Source organism: Lepisosteus oculatus, chromosome 17, assembly GCF_040954835.1.
Source record: "Lepisosteus oculatus isolate fLepOcu1 chromosome 17, fLepOcu1.hap2, whole genome shotgun sequence".
Lineage (NCBI taxonomy): Eukaryota > Metazoa > Chordata > Actinopteri > Semionotiformes > Lepisosteidae > Lepisosteus > Lepisosteus oculatus.
Genome location: NC_090712.1, coordinates 7,424,553 through 7,442,011, shown reverse-complemented (window position 1 = coordinate 7,442,011; position 17,459 = coordinate 7,424,553). Strand labels below are relative to the sequence as shown.

Sequence of the window (17,459 nt, the reverse complement as noted above, 5' to 3'; positions counted from 1 at the left end):
TAGCCTTCAGATTCCTCATTAAATGCCAGTACTCCTCAAAATATCTTTCACAACAGTTAAACAATTAAACAAAACAATCTCGTTACCAAAAGCATTTATTGTAATTACTTGCTTAGAACTATTCCAATACAACGGATTTTGTTTCTTAAACAGGCTCCTGCATATACCGATTGTTATGCTATATTAATAGAATAAATTTCGTGTATGTCGCTTCACAGCCTCTGCAGAACTCTGCACATCCAATATTTCGTGTAGATATTAAGTTCTCTTGGGTGAGATCAGTCATGCCTCGCAGCCTTAAACAGGATTATTCCACAAATTTCCTTCTGTAATATATACTTCTGTTTGCATTTCATTTTATAGTGGAGTTCCTGTGGAGCCATACAACAGAAAGCATGTGTATTGGATACATGTCAGCTCGTGATGGCAAAGCCAAGGTGAGTTTTTAATAAGCACCCAGCAGAGCACTAAGCTTTTGAATTAGAGTTGCCTCAGAGTTGCGTGTCTTTGGAAAGAGTTCTGAAGCTTGATGGACCCAAAGCTAGAACAAAGAAACAATGACTCAAGTCAGCTATGCAAACTAATACTGACTCCATTTTCAATGTTGGGACTTGGTGTCCTTTTGTGTTGCTGTACTTCCATTTATTTAGTCCTCAGTGCATACAGAGGACACAAATGAATATTAAACCTCTCTTGTGAAATTTTTAGTGAATACCATTATGCTTGTCATTTTTTCCTCTGTGTCTTTTCATGATGGCCTACACCCGTCATAAAGCAATAAGTAATAGCAACGTCTGATGTTCGCAGGAAATATATATCACAAGACAAAACAAATTTTGTTTCTAGAAAAAAGATAAAAAGGAATATTGAGACAAACTTTTACTGATGCACAGAGTTGTGAAGTAATGTAAATCAATATAACAAATAAGCCATTAATAAATTTAGTGAAATTAGAATTCTGAAGAATATTGGATCATCAGGCAGTAGTTTTATTGGGTAATAATATTTATCAACAAAGACCTTCAAATGAAAACAGTCCTTTCTCTGATGTCCTTATTTTTCCAGATTATACCCCAATTTTTTTTCTGTGAATGCATTTTACTGATACAACATACAGTATAACAGTCCACCTGGAGGCCTAATGTTCAATACTGTTCTTACATAATATGTATGTCGGTTTAATTTGGATTAATGAGCAGAAGCACCGTCATCTGTTTAAACACAGACACAACTGCCTTGTTGTTTCAGATTCCCCAGTCACAAAAGTATACAAAAGCTTTTCTAGAAAAAAATACACTTCTATTCATCTCAGGTTTCAAGTAGTAAACATATTGAGAAAATTAAAATGGTAATTATGGTAGATTTTACGATTTCAGTAAGTGCTAAGGGGCAATGTTAATTTTAAACTTTGCATGCTTTTTTAATAATTAATTTTAAGTTGGGGATTTTGTTGAATCAACAGAATAAGTATAATTTTCTTTGTGAGTCATAGACTAGCTACAGGCCTTGTCGAAATTACATAAAACTTTTCCGGAATTGACGACTGCTTATTAGATGAAAAAAGGACTTTGTAATAAGTTATTTTTTTCTCTAACATTAATTGATCATTTGCACTGAGTTTTTGGTGTGATGGCTTTCCCTGAGTTTACATATTTGTCGGAATATGTAATGTTAAAGCTATTATAAATTTTACCCTGAACTCCAAATCACAATTCTTACAGAATTATCAGCTTAGTATTTGACCTGTATTATTTTGCCTATAGTGGACTGAATAATATTACTGAAAGAGCTTCATTGCTTGCAGAATTAGGACTAAAATCTTTTGTCAAACAGCATGTAGGAAAATACAAGCAATATTGTATAGAATAGTATGACAAGCCAAAACTACTTTTTAGTGGATTTAAATCCAAAATTTAATGACACCATGAAATCTAGATTTGTTTATGAATTAATTTCTGAGTACAATATAATGTAACAGGTTTTATGTATTGGTTAACTTTTTTTGCATTTTAGACACAAAAGACTTTAGTTACTAAGCGCCGTGATTAACTGCTTGTTTCATACTTTATGGTAGCTGTAAAATCCGCACACCCTGATATGTGTGTCTTTCCAACAGTGCTTAAACAAAAATGGCTCCAAGACCAGCCATAAAGCTGAATTAATGTAAAAATAATCAAAACAAGCAAAACTACAATAATAAATCTCTCTGGATGTTTTCGCCTGCAGTGATCCCCATCTTCTGAGTTTTATTTTTCATCTGTTCCATCTAAAGTAAAATTTGATATCCTTACAGTGGATTTATGGCTCAATAGGAATATTATAAAAACCTGCTGTATTGTTTGGCAAATATTTCTTGCTCTGGGATTCATGTTTTTTTGAAGGGTTATAAGTATGAGAATCATTAGCAACAATTTAAGTTGACAAAATACATTTTATGACACATGGTCAACTGCATACAGTTACCTTTTACATTCTAATACCCATTAACACAGTATACTAGCTGCTATATTGATTAATTCTTGTCATTCATTGAAATTGTGAAAATGAATAGTCAATTTTTGAGTTCTGTATGAAGTTTTCCCTATTGAAACATCTCGCATAATATAGGAAAGGAAATGGACCTGGATATGAACTTAGTCTTTTGTGTGCTGATTTTGTCACAACTCCAGGGTGGGTCCCTCACTGTTTGAAATGCTGAAAGCCGTAATATTAATTCACAGTGTATTGTTGTGCTAAAGCATGCAGCAGAATCAGGCTTCAAAGTATTATTTCTATGTGGAGCCTTCTTCGGGTGTGAGAAAGACAGGGCAGACAGCAAAGATTAAATAGCACAGAAGAACAAAAGCTGGGAGGGTGGAGAAGGCGGGAGCAGGGGAGAGGCAGAGAGGCCACTCAGGTGGTGTGAAGTGGGGAGTGGTGAAGAGAGTGGTGATGTCGAAACCTGCATGAGAATAGAGAAGATTACACAAAAACAAGTCTGTCATTGAGGGAAGGGGAAAGGTGTGAACAAAGTTTCGGGATCATTTTTGTTTCTGATGTCTTTCTACTTTGGGAGTTGAGAAACCTTTCTTTGAGAATGCAGACGGAGAGATCAGTGTGATCATGGCCGTCTGAGGTGAAATGAGAAACTATGGACTAGGAGAACAGTCCTAACATGTTCTCTGAAGTGGTCTCCTAGTCTCCTTCCGGTTTCCACAAAGTAGATAGCTGGGCATTTCCTGCAAGAGATACAGTAAATGAGCTTGCTGGAGATAAAAGAGGTCACCTGGGTGACCCGGAATTGTACTGAGGGGCCTTGAATGAATGTGGTGTTAGATATGTAGTTGCAGGTGATGCAGTGAGCTCTGTTGCAGGGGAAAGTACCTGGTGTGGATGATTGTTGAGGGCGGTCAAGGGAGCTGTGAACAAGAAGGTTCTGTTATTTAGTTCACGGTCAATCTGCTGCTTCTTAGAAAAAAATTGTTCAGAGGCATCCTTGTTGACTAAACGCTGTCATATAAATATGAGATTACATTTGATAAACGCTGAATAACAGTGTTCCAGATGGAAGGTGCCAGTACTTCTACTGTATATCTGCAATTGAATATAGCTAACAGTGTTCAAAGTTACTTTTGCTGCAGAGCAATGGGATGGAGCTCAGGCATTATGTTGCTGGATATGAACACCTGCTATAAGGAGGTTTCACCTTTTATCAAAATATGAGAGAACGAAAGGTTTGCCTGCTTACAACTGCATTCTTTGACATCTGGCATACATTGTTTCCATATTGCTGGGCTGACAGACACAGCTGCTCCTCTCAGTTCACTTTTAAATTATGCTTTTGACCTTCCTTGAAGGGAGTTAATCCCTCTTCTTTCTTCCTCCTTTGAGCTTGTGGCCACAAATGCTTTCCAGAGAGAAACCGCAAATGCCTAGGCTGCCGACTTCTATTGATCAAAAAATAATCTGTTCTGTCATACAGACAGGAATTTCGTTGTATTCTGAGCAAGTCCAAATTGAAGACGTGCTGCTGCTTTGGAATTACAAGTGTAGCTTGCGGTTCAGGAAAACATTTTTCAAGTATTGAAAACATTTGGCATATTTTTTTCTTCTTGTTGTGTGCCTTTCTTTTTTCCCCTTTTCCTTCTTTCTGAAGGTCATTGCAAAACATAACACTGCTTTTGTAGACATCAAAAGGACTTTTGCCTTTTTTTGTGTAATTAGAGGGTTCTGAAGGCTTCAAACAAAACAGTGGAGGGCACTCTGCTTGTTGTTCGATGGATGCCGTGTGTCCGTGATGTAGATTAGTGTGTCCTTAAGGGATGGCAGGCACTTGTAGTCAAGGAGATGTTATGTTTCAGGTTTAGCACATTTTGACGTCTAAAAAGCTGGTTCATTTCGAGATTGTCATACATGATCCTCAACTAAACTCCTGCAAATGTCCTTGGCATATATGAACAGCAGTGCAGAAATTGTACCTCTTTAGGACAGAGGGCATGTTTGTATTGTTTCAGTGAAAAGTGGAGAGAGCCAAAGCGAAAATCATGGATCCACAACATTACTTCTAGTTACATGAGAGATCATTGATAAACTATTCATAACTCGGCCTGGATCCTTATGTAAACGCACAGTGTAGCACTGCAGAGAATATCTAAGCCTTTGCATATTTGGTCATCTCTCAACACTTCTGAACTTCCCACTTCTGAATTAAGTGACAGAAGACCTATCAAACTCTCAGTGAAACCATATAAAACCTGAATAGAGGAGGATGGGCATGAGATGATCTGTAAAGCATAACAATAGCACACAGATGTATAGAAAACAACTTGGCGATTTTGGTTTTTAGTCATCAAAGTTTTCATCAAAATCTGAACCCGTCTGTGTTCTGTTACACTAAGTACAATAAGAGTGCAAAACCACCTTTGTTATTGGGAGATGTCCTTTAACTAGTGTTAGAAATAAATATAACAATTTATTTCAAATGGCTCTGTCTATATTTCAGAAGAAAAAAATCAAGCAATTACTGTGTCTAGAACATTCAATTCACATGAGTAGGGAGAGCTTACTTCACACTGTAGAGAAATCTAATACAACTAATTGTCATTCTGTTTCTTACCTTTTTAAAATTGGTGAAAACTTTGTCCAGATGGAACGCTGGTCTCTCTAGAGTTCAGCTCAGTTCAGTTTCATTATGACCATGCTGTTCCTGGCACCTCTCTTTTCAGACATCAAAATCTGCTTTGATTTAATCTGGTTGTTATGTCTTACTGTGTTTTAGGCAAGTAAATCAAATGACCTGAATTCAGTTCAGCTAGTGAGAGGTCTGACAGTTTTTATTGATTCTTCAGTTCATGTACTAATCCAGTAGAAAAAGATGAACATTTTGGTTACTATTAAATTACAAATATTACATAAAAACAATAGAGTTTTTATTGAAACCGTATAGTTTCTATTTCAAATATAGAAGTGTTATTTTTTAACTGAGTGGTCATCAGTATATGGTTATTGATAAATAGACTTTCACTAACAGAAATCCAAATATAGGTTGCAGCGATCATAAAAACATACAGGATTGCATGTGAAAGTGTTACTAACAATAATCTGTATTTCACAGTTCAGCACGTACTGTAACTCTTTGTTTAAAAGTTAATGTGGTTCATGTAGTAAGATTGAAGAAAAGGCCAGAATGTAGTGAAACATTTCCTTCAATGTTCCCCTTTTCTACCTACATGATTATGCAGCATCGTTACAGCAAGCTGTAACACAAGATGGAAAATTTACTACAACTGCAGTTTCACTTGAAGCACTTTGTGCATTCCACTAGTGTCAGGATCTGTACATAAGCCTTTAATATGTAAAGGTGGGTAATAAGAGAAGCTGCCATGGTTAAACTCCTGAATTCTCTGGCCCATTACATGTAAAAGATAAATGATACGTACTGTAGCTTGTTGGCTGATTTTCAGTTCCTCTTTACGTTGGACTTACGTGTCCATTTACCTATGTATCTGTGTTTATCTGTTTGTCTTTGTGTTGCTTTAATGCCTGTGTGGGCAACTGTATAACACGGCATCAAGGAAAAGTGCAAAAAAATTGTTATTATTTTTAGTTGTGTTTTTTTTATAATAGGTGAAGAAAATGCCTGTACAATCTGGACTGTCTGCAGTTTCTGAACCCCCAGTAACTACCCAGATTTTCTCATAAAATATTTGATAGGAAAATGTAGATTTGTTGGTCATAATTTAGAAGATGGTGATCTCTGTGGTAAATAATATACATGCTACAAATAACTAATGCTTTTAAAGGATTTGATTTAGCCAGCTCTGCATGGAGCCTTCTTATAACATTCAGACAGCAAAGAAAATCTTCAAGGATCAATGTATAACTACTGTTAATTTCCCAACTATTTGTATATTGTTTGGCCTGTACTGATAATTAAAAATAAATGCAAGCATTGCACCGATTGTTTAAATTTCCCTTTCTTTATACAGACGTAATAGCTTATATACTGATACCATGATCTGTATGAATGCAAAACACAATTGGGCACATTTGATCAAATCTCACAAATTTCACTTTTGTTTAATGTATTTATTTGCTGTGGGTTTATCCCTATTCAGCTATAATTTGTATCACACCTGTCTTAAAAGAGTGCAACTCTGTATCAGAAAACACCAGCTCCCTAATTATTGTCCGGCAGAAAATACTTGTTGGTTTCCGTTCATGTAGTTCACCAGGGGACTAGAATTCTGAGCCAGTCTGTAAAACTAAAGCAGCAGATATGTAAAAAAAACCTTTGATTAGTCTTTGCACTGATAATAAATAGACATTCCATTTTGCAATAACAGTTGTATAGGTAGGGATTAACACATTTTTTCATTGTTTTCTTAAGAACATTTTGACAAATATTTGCAAGAAGGCTGCTGTCAGCCTGTGTGTTCCATTATCAACCCTTCTAAATTGTCACAATCTTGCATCGCTTTGCAAAAACCAAACACAGGCTGTGCTAACAGCAGGTAGTCTTTATATACAGTACTTTTCATTGTTGGCCAAAAACATGAATGGCGTTTCTCTTTTCTCACATTTGTAAACCATATTCATCTTCAGGTAAAGCTTGAGGTTTTTATTCTGCTGAATGTCATAGGAAATATGTTTCAGTTCAGAAACGAACAGGGAAATGATCAGGAAATAATCATTTTATAGCTCCTCTGTTTTTTTCTGCTTTAAAAAATAGAAAATATATTACTTTATTTTGAGACGGTTGTCCATATTTGAACAATTTATGGTTGTTGTTTCGTTAAGAATTCAATGATGATTGCTCCTGTCCTACATCTCGTTTATGGGACCTGTATTAATTCCATGCTGTTATTTGTAATTAAGCTATGAGGTTTTGTGTTCAATACCGGGTAGAAATTAGTCTTTTAATCTCCTCTGGAAGACTTTGATCTAATCTTAGGACTTACTGACAGAATGCCCTCGTGCTGCATTCAGTTTGTAGTTTGTCCTAGCCAATTTTTACTGGCTCCATTCCAGGGATATAGTATTAGTGTAATCCCTGGGGTTTTGGGTTTCTGTGAACCAAAAAGTCACTATTTTAATTGCCAGTGACAAGAAGTAGGTTACCAGAATACTAGGCTTCAGTAGAAAGAGGATTTGTAATAAATCTAGCAAGTCTGAGGTTATGGGGTACAAATTATTCTTCTACGGTAGTTATTGAACATCTGCTGACAGCAAGTGAAGTGAATCATTCAAGCCATAATCTTATCTCAGACAAACATGTAAGATTTGTAGTGAGCTTTAAAACACAACTGGGCCACTATGTGTTCATATTTATAAGCTAGCTCTTCTGGGCTCAGCCTGTGCTAGACTGATTATATTGCATTTATTATATTTTAATGGCAAATTCGGTTGTGTGTTAAAACCTCAAAGAGGAGGAATTCAACAGGGAAGGAAATTGTAAAGCTGTAGTTCTTTGACACACACAACTAAGCTATCATAACCTTTTCTGTTCTCAAAGGGAACAAATAGCTACATATCTACGTAAATAATTGATATATTAACCTGTAGTCATGGAAAATCATAGTTATCTGATCATGGAACCTGGGTCATGTCGCTCTCTGACAGTGACAAGAACTCCCCAAGCCCTGACGCAGAAATGGGCAAGTTCCTCCGCAGGTACAGTAGGTCTGAATAGTCGACCAAGGATCTCTCTGCTCTTAGCAACACGGCAAACCCCACGGTGAAGAAATGGTTTACTGTTAAGCAATGATGAACACTGTCTGAATCTATTAACTTGGTAGAGCTTAATAATGTTGTGGATGTGCATCACGTTTTAAAGAGCTTTGCTTTGCCCTTTTTTTTACACTAAATCCAAGATTCTTCATAAGTTCTAGTTTCTGACTTGGATTCAGATCAACCACCTTCCTTTTCTCACCACCTTCAGAGGCCATGATGGATATCCTTTCCCTTACACCTGTTTAGAAAATGGATCGGGAAGTATCTAGGTAACTCTTGACCGAGAGCCTGAAATAGCAAATTTGATGGACTGCACTCCCTTGTTAGTGTGGAGTGGAGGCTTGCTGGACAGTCAGCATCCACAGATTTTCACTTTTGGTTCTAGGTCCATTAAATTGAGGTTTTACTCTGCTGTTTAATTCTGTACCATCAAGGAACCAGAACCAGAAGGGAGATTCACTTTTTTTGTGTGTGACGTTTGTTTCTCTCTGTCCCTTGTACAATCATTCCCATCTCAATGGTTAGGTTTCAGAAAAAGAAGGTATTTACATAATAGCTTTAGTGATAGAAATTTCAAATTTAAAAATATAGTAACAGTCCAGCATACAAACGTAATTTTACGGAAAGTATACATTAAGCCAAATAACTGTGTAAACAGAAATTAAAAAACTCAAACCGGTACTGTAACACCTGTTACATGTCTATAGATCTTAAAGAGGTTTGTTGTTTTTGGCGGCAGTATTGCGCTTTGGACAAACAGCCTTGGGGTATTTCTGGTTTGGAGCTGTTGTGTGTTGTTAATGACTCACAGGCCTTTTAAAGTGCCCATTGAATTTTTTTGTTACATTTCCTTTCCCTTTCTATGTTATTTTTTTCATTATTAATCCCAGCTTTTGTTTTTTTCACATATTTGTGCAAGCATGTGTGTAGCAGAAGATGTTTCAGTGTAAACTTCGAATCAGGACTACTCAACTTGTACCCCTTCCTGTTTGCTCCAACAAACAAAAAACAAAAACACAAATCAGCACAAAAAAAGGCCCAGCGGAAGAGAGATAAGAGGGATTCGTTTTGTTTAACTGGGAAGTGTGAGTCTGTTCCTCACCGATAAGAGAACTGTCGGATCTGCCCACTACTCTGATCTCTGTTCCATTTAAACTTCTTATTCCAAAATGGCACCATCGCCCCCCTCATCTCTCAGCCTTATTCTATTTAACCTGTCCTGTGTGATTTTGAGAATGAAAAGATATTCCTTACAGTATTTTTTCACAAATTGTGTTAAATCACTTCTTTCTGACTTGTTGTATACAAGACCTATGCCAGGCTGACATTTCTTGAAAGAATTTAATACTCTCTTCATAGATCCATGGTTGGTGTTTTTCTTGACTTGGTTCATTTGTAATGCTTTTTTTTTTTTACAAAATCAATTTTATTTTTCTTTTCTTTCCCCACCCACCTCGTCTTCAAAAAGAAAATAATTTGTCTGTCATGTTTTTTGAGTAATTCCGTGTGTTGCTGGACTTCAGTGGATGTTGTTCCACAGTAGTGATAGCTGGTCTCTGGATGCTGAAAGGCCAGAGTTCAGCCTTAAAAAAAGCAAAAACAAAGATTACACCTCTTAATGCCGGCGTGATGTCAGCTCTATTTTTCTTCTTCGTGCTGCAGGTGTGGGTATTTAGAGGCTGCACTCTAGCTGGCCTTGTTTGTCCCTTGGGCTTTATTCCTCTCAGATGAAGCGGGCACTGAGCACACAGCAGTTACCAGTGGAGCGATCTGGGCCTGCTTTGATCCTGTGAGAATCCTCTTCTCTGCAGCTGTGTTTGTCTCCTTCGGTAAACACTGGCCTCGCTCTGTTTTTCCACAGACTCACATTTCAAGACTTCCTCCTGGAGCTGTTGCCGGACAGTCGCTCGCCATCGAAGGAGGGGTCTGTCGGCTGGGCAGCCTCAGCCGCTGAGACACAGCCTGACTGGTCCAACAGCAATACATACAGCCCCTGGCAACCAGCACGCTCATAAGCTGTAGTGTTTTAACAGGTGTCTTGGGAGAGATGTAGATATTCTGGGCTTTACTCAGTGCACTATAAGTAACATAAGATTTAATGCTGCTCTTCTCTTCAACCTTAGCCGTATGCTGCTTTTTCTAAATACAGAACCAAGAAATTCTTGCCTCTAGTTTACGTGAAGGTAAACCAGATGTTTCCTACATTAGTTCCTTTGTTTTCTGTTTTCGTCTGCACTGTCTTTGCTATGTAAGCTACGATAGTGAAACGGTGGTTATTAGCCACGTGCATAATATTTAAAAACACGTTTGTTTTGAATATCTCGTTAGACAAGTGCGAAGCATTCTTGATGTGTTAATCTAGTACTTGTAGCGCTAGTTAGTGTCAGGGCTCCAGTCATCTCTCACATTTTTCTTTTAACTTAATCAGAAAATGGCTAAGTGTTATAGAGAATAATTTAGAGTAATGTAGATAGGTACAGTGTTTGTATTAAATATATGCTAAATCTAAATATTGGGCAAGCTGTTGATATAGAAAATAAGATTATGATGACAGTTTAATGATTTGCAGTTGCTTCGTTGTAGCCTCATTGACCTGGTTGACAGCTTTATCTTGTAGAACTTGAAGAATTCAAACTTGCAGAAATGGGAATTGATTTTTATCTCCAATGACCAATAATGTCATAGTCCATTGCCCCACTGTTCTGCTGAAAATGTGCAGCAATGTAACAGTTTGCCCTTCTTCCCAGAGACAAAGATGAAGCTATTGCAATACAAATACAGTATCAAATCTACAACATTTGTCACACTGAGTTGTGCTGGTGACATTTGGAAGTTGTAGGCAATACTTCTTTTTTCGAAAACTGAACCAAGTGCTACTTCAGGTATGTAGGAATAATAACTGGAAATAATGCAGTTATTATTCCAGAATACTGCAGGAATAATAAGACAAGGTCTCTTAGTTGACAGTCACGATGACAAACCTTATATGCCTCTCATGTTTTTAATACTTATTTCTTAATATACTAACTAACTTACAGTATTTCTTACTTATTAGTGTGCTCTCCTAGCTTTAGCATCTTAAGACTTTTGTTCCTGTGGAGCTATGACCTTTGCAGTCTTTATTTGAATCCCCAGTACCCTGTACAGGGAATAATCATCCAGCCCAGTGTGCTGTCCCCTCAGTTAAAAAAACTTCACATTTAAAACCAATATTAATAAATATCTTCTAGATCAAAAATGTAGAAGAAAGTTAATGCTTTGATGCATTGATGCTTTAGTTTGTTTTTCTGTGTGAATTATAAAAATGGAATAATCCATGGTGATATGCCATTACAACTGTACTGTATACTTTTTGATCCGTTAGCTTGATGATTGAATGGTCTCAGAGGTTAGAAAATTCTACCTATTCTGTACTAAAATGTAAAAGTTGCTGCAAGACTGAATTTTTAATTAAACTTAAAAAGACTGTTACTGAGTCCTTAACTCTATTTGTATAATTACATTAAAATAGACCTGTATTTTATATATCTATATGTGTATATATAAGCTTTACCTAGTTATTTACAAATCATCTTGTGCAATTTGGCAAGTTTTTAAAATAATTCATATTAAAGTGAAGAGAAAAGATAGGCTGCACATGCTGTAGACACACCCATATGAAAGAGTCAATAGAAATTTAAATGAGCCAAATTTGTTTGCTTTTATTTAAAGGAGAAATTCAAAACATTTTATTTCATTTATTTTTGACAGATTTGATCAATATTACTTTTATTTTAAGCTCAGATTTACGAATGTTTTTTTATGTTGTATTCATGACATCGCACTTAATTCAGCTTTATTTGCAGTACTTGAAATTGCTATTTAAAAGAAGTTGGTGGTGAAAGCATTTTCAAATGAGAGTTTTAAATGTTTCTCTCCTTGCAATTCTTAATAAATCATATTTCTCAATGTCATATGTTGTATCAGTGCAGTTCATCCATCCACGGTCAGATCGCTGCTTATTCCTGGTTAGGGTCATGACAACCTGGAGACTGACGATTCAGGAAGTATGAGGCATCGGGCAGGACAACAACCTGGACAGGATGCCAGCCTATCGCAGGGCACACACACACACTCACACACTCACACACTCACACACTCACACACTCACACTCTCCAGGACAAATCAGAGAGATCAGTTAACCTAGTCAGCGTGTCTTTGGAAGGTGGAACGAAACTAGAGGACCTGCCAAAGTCCTATACTATACTGTGTGCATATTTCATAGGCAGGGAAGATATGGCATACTGTATGTATCAACCATGTCTTATGCTAATGTAATGTGCATTACGTTGTTAATATTTGTAGATAGCTTTGACAGATCTACGAACTATAGCCATTGTTTTCTACAGAGAAGGTTTCAGTAGTATAGGCTGTGGATAAGTTACAAAATCCTAAGAAAAATAATGTCTCTGAGTTTGGTTGGTTTTGATACGAAAGACAGCAACAGATTACTGCCCGAACTCCACGAGCCACCGGATTCCCATGTTATTATCTTGGTTGTGGGCAGAAATAGATATATAGTCTAGAAATAAATTACACACTGGACAATAACCTACATTAAAAAGAGATTCAAGAACACTACAGTGGGTGAACATACAAATGATTTAATCTAATGTAAAATTACGGATAACTGACAACGTTATGACAGGCTGTGCTTTGAGCCTGCAGTCTTTTTTCACAAGTGTTTTTTTTTGCAGAACAGTACCTAATGCAAATCCTTTACATGAGGTTGTGTGTATTCATTTTTTATTCCAAGATTTTATTCACCTGTCTCAGCAGTTGTGTGCATTTTGAATTATTTCAGAGGTACAAAATCACTCTGTAGTGCAGGAGAGAGGGTGCTACAAGAATCAACATTGTTTTAACTTCACCTCTTTTTACAGTAGGATTTAATTGACGAACCCTCTGTAAATTAGACTTACTGAATGCCTCTGCTTTACTGCTAAATTAATAGGTATGTTAATATACACAATTCAGAGTTAATGGGACTAAAGAAACATACTAAATGTAATACTGGAATGATACCATATACTGCTTCAATTTGCAAGTTATTCAGAATTCACAAATTTTGTTTGTTATTTTACACTTGTGACATTTTGACCCTTCTTTGGCCAGCCAAAACTGAGTCATAATTGGCTCAGAATGCAGTCTACAATCGTTTAAGAAATAATAGGTTTACTCTGATGCATATCTGTCCTTGGGCAAATTATGCAGTCTGCATCCTATGTATTTTTTTTTAATAACATACATTATAGCGTGCTTCAGTCTAAAGAAAGTATAACTTTTTATTGGCAGAAGAGGTTTGGCTGCAACTCAGATGAAGTTTGCATGCTGTAATCTCCAGCTTTAATTAAAATCTGAAGTTCACACCTGTTAGCCTGGGTGAAGTGGGCCAAAATGGTTTGAAACAGACAAAAAATATTTCAGGGAGTAGATTTTTTTGTATCATTTGTTGATGCAATTAAAGAGGCTTTTTTTTATTCCATGCATCTTCTAATTCCCTTGTGTTTTTCCTTCTGTTCTTTTTTGGCCCTCATTTGAAAAGGGATACTACATCTTTAAAACACTAAATGGTCCTGGGCCACTCAAGGTATATCAAATGCTTCTCGCTCAGCAAGACCCTAAATTCAAACCAGACTCCAGAGCAAATAAAGATCAAAGGCAGAGCTCCCAACTGGCTTGCTGGTATCCTGAGATGCCAAAGCGCCTGTCAGCGTAAATCACTGTGAGCCCGTCAACTGGCTGCCTTCCGTACATAACATGCAACGATCTGAACGCGACAAATAAACAGAGCCGTTACCCACTCGCGCCTTTGTTACACATCGGATGCTACTTTACTAAATATAGTCTAACAGGCTGAATGACTTTAATGTGTTAGAACTGTAGTCAAGCTCAGTTCTTGCTCTGTGTGGTGTACCCACAAGAGAAGCTATTGTAAGAAGGAACACCACCTTACAGTCAGATTTCCATGTAAAGTGCCAGTGGGTTGTTTATTTTTGCGTTTTTCTAACAAATGAAACATTGTCAATGTGCTTTGGATTGATTTTTCATTCTGTGTTTAGATTTAAGATACTTTTATTTTGCTAATATTGGATTTGTAGAAGTGAACACCAGACAATCACTATATATTTTTTCTAATTACTTCATTGACACAGACAGATACAAATAAGCTCATTCATCTAAGCTTTTCATCAATGGCAAGGGGTCAAAATCTTCTTGTGATCCATTTTAGTCTCTCGGGTTTCCCATTCTCTCACAATGTTATTAGAATTTCTATTTCTAGTCATGTTATTTTATGATTCATTAAAGACTGTTGAGTTCGGTATCTCTCAAGGTTCTCTGGGTGATAGAGATTTACATGCATTTGATTTGTATTTAATCATATGGATCCATTGTTTCCTGGGAGGAAACTATACCTTCCAGATGTGTTTTTCTTCTGTTTTCTGTCATGTGGATAGCGAATTCCCAATGACCCAAACCTTGGCTCCTGTTAGAGCTATTGCAAACAGTACAATGTCTGTCATGATGATTGTAAACAGTTGTTGCTTTGTGTAATAATTGTGATTTTGCATTACAGATTCAAGAGACATGGTCACCTGGGAATACTGTATGAGAAGCTAATATTGTCCTATTTCTCAGTGTTGAAATAATTAGGATTTGAAAAAGGGCTGTGAGGCTCAACTAGAATCGCAGAGTGTAGGTTGAGTTCCATGATCTGTATTTCAAACCCTGAAGCCGTGGTTGAATTCCCAGCCAGCTGTGATTGGGATTCCCCAGACGGAGCTCCATGATTGACTCAGCGCCTGCATGAGCTGGGATTAGTCACCCAGGGCTCTCCTGGTTCCCAGTGAAACAATGACCCCTGCAACTTCCCAGGTGCCTGCAGGCTTATGGTGATGTCGGTCAGGGATGTCTCTCTCCTCCAGATGGTCAGAAGAACCTGTCCGCATTTCCTGTCTGCCCAGCAGTCTCTGCGTGCACTACTGAGTTGGGGTACTGCTGGGGCAGAATGGCTGTCTCTTGTCACACAGGTGGGTGCTGCTCTTCAATAGTGGATGAAGTGGGTCTCCTCCTACACTTAAAACTTGTTGGCATGAAAAGCACTATACAGATGCAATTATTATAATTCCTTGTTCCCTCCATATGAGTACAGAGGTCATCATTCCAAATCAACACATAATGACATACTTGTACATCAGGTGGGTATGTAATAAAAAATAATTGATAGTCCTAAATTCATATTAAAATCTGTCTATGGTTATATTGTTGATTTTTCTGTAAACAAAACATAATGAGGTGGAAATGCTGCATGATCAATGTGCTGCTGGAAATATGATTTCTTTTATTGGGGGCTGGTTGATGAACCATAAAAGATAAAACTGTTTTGTGCGACCGCTTTTTAAAGATAGTGATATTAATTCATTCATTGAAAAGAAAAGGCAGGACCAGAGGCAGTCGGGGTTGTGCTTGAAATCTAAAGACGCATTTGTCTGTTCTGTGCTTCTTCACTAGGTCACGCCTAGGGAAGATTTGTTGTTGGGCTCTATGCATGCTTATTTGTACAGATTCAACCAATCCAGATCAGTGGAAAGAACAGGAAACCATTGGGTTAGTTCCAATTAGAAACTGTTCCAGCCCTGTGTTTCTTCCTCTTGCTTATAAAACTAAGGAATTCCAGAAGCTACTGTAATTGACTTGTTTATGATGATGTTAATTATTACCATTAGTAATCTGTAGTCTTGATTGCTGCCAGGCTGACATCACTGCCAATCGGCTTTATTAAAAGGAATGTGACATGTGACATGGGGACAGGTGAAGAGCCTTCTCGAGATTTGATGCGAGAGGCTGCAGAAGAGTTAACAGTTCTCTTTCTCATTGCACAGCAGCCACTTAACCTATTTGTTCAGCTGTGCTCCAAGTTCGTTTTTTGGCTTCCACTTCCAAACTCTCCCAACTGGCAGCAAACACGGAGTGATGCCGGCAGTCTAACTGATGACCCTGAGAGCCGGGTCAACTATTTCAGATTACAAGATGTAAAGCAGCCTTTTAATTACGTCTCCCATGCAATGGCGGCCCTGTGGCATTGCGGTTAGAGACTTCCTGAAATGTGCTACACCACCCATAAAGAGGCAGAGGGATCTAAAAATTGCTGCCACATCTGCGCCGTGTCAAAAGACGAGACTTGTGTTGCTGTCGTTGACATACTCCACAAAATGGTACGCTCTTTTTTTTTGGGGGGGGGGGGGGGGGTACTTGTGTGATGGGCAAGAGTGGCAAGTCATGCCATGAACTGGGTAATCGTAATACATACTGACAGTAAGAATAGGTTATCTACCACGTCAGACTTGTAAATCCCAGAGGATGGTTTTCCTACCAGTTTCCATGTTTCCATCTTGATGCCGGGTTTAATATCAGATGTTATGTATTTGGGAGTAAACACGACGGCAAGCGGAAGTTACATGTCTGTGGTCAAAACCTCAACCGACTTCAGCTGCATCAGACTTAAGCAAGTGAAGTGAAAGTACAGAGTATTATGGTTGAACCCGGTGATGTCGGGCTGGCTGATCAGCTTTCCATGTTCTTGCTCCATGACAGTAATACATTTCGTATGGACGTCATGGTTGATGGAGCGCAGGTTTCATTACGCCACATTGGTTCACCATAATTTCATAAAGTGCACTACATTACCTTTCCAGTTTAATAATCGATCTAGACAATCCCTTCATAATTTTAAATTTTAGTGAAATATCACATAATGTCTTCCAGTTAACCACAAGGATATAGTGATATAGTGAAGCCATTGAGCCCGAAGGATTGTACTTCTAACCCTTTCACATTGTACATGCGGCATAAAACATACCACGTGCTCAAAGATACAATTATAGTAATACAATTTTTGATTATTCATGCATAAGCTTTAACATGTGGTACATCAGAAAATACAAATGCAACTGATCATGTATGGCTTTTAGTGATTGAAAACAAAACTATTAAGGTGATCTTTAACATAAAACCAAAAGAAAGATTGCCTAAGTGGGATACTCTGCATATTCTAAAACTTTCACTTGGTCCTGTTTGTTTGATTCACAAAAGCAGAGGAATGAGGTTGTTCATCTTGCGGAGACCATAGTTAAGTAAGGACAAGAGGCCCAGCTTGAGCTGCCCGCACAGAAGTAGTGTGGAGCCTGCCCAGATCGTTGGTCTGCCG

General features: G+C 37.5%; 1 protein-coding gene across 4 annotated transcripts in view; it reads left to right on the top strand.

Annotated features, from left to right (window-relative positions):
• tasp1 (taspase, threonine aspartase, 1) overlaps positions 1–12,164 on the top strand; it is a 45,554-nt gene extending 33,390 nt beyond the window's left edge. For all 4 annotated transcript variants that reach the window (XM_015363212.2, XM_006638722.3, XM_015363213.2 and 1 more), the window contains exons 13-14: positions 364–437; positions 10,073–12,164. In XM_015363212.2, coding sequence (XP_015218698.1) covers positions 364–437; positions 10,073–10,165 — 167 coding nt within the window. In that variant the 3' untranslated portion in view covers positions 10,166–12,164. The remainder of the gene's footprint in view (positions 1–363; positions 438–10,072) is intronic.
• The last annotated feature ends 5,295 nt before the right edge of the window (positions 12,165–17,459 follow it).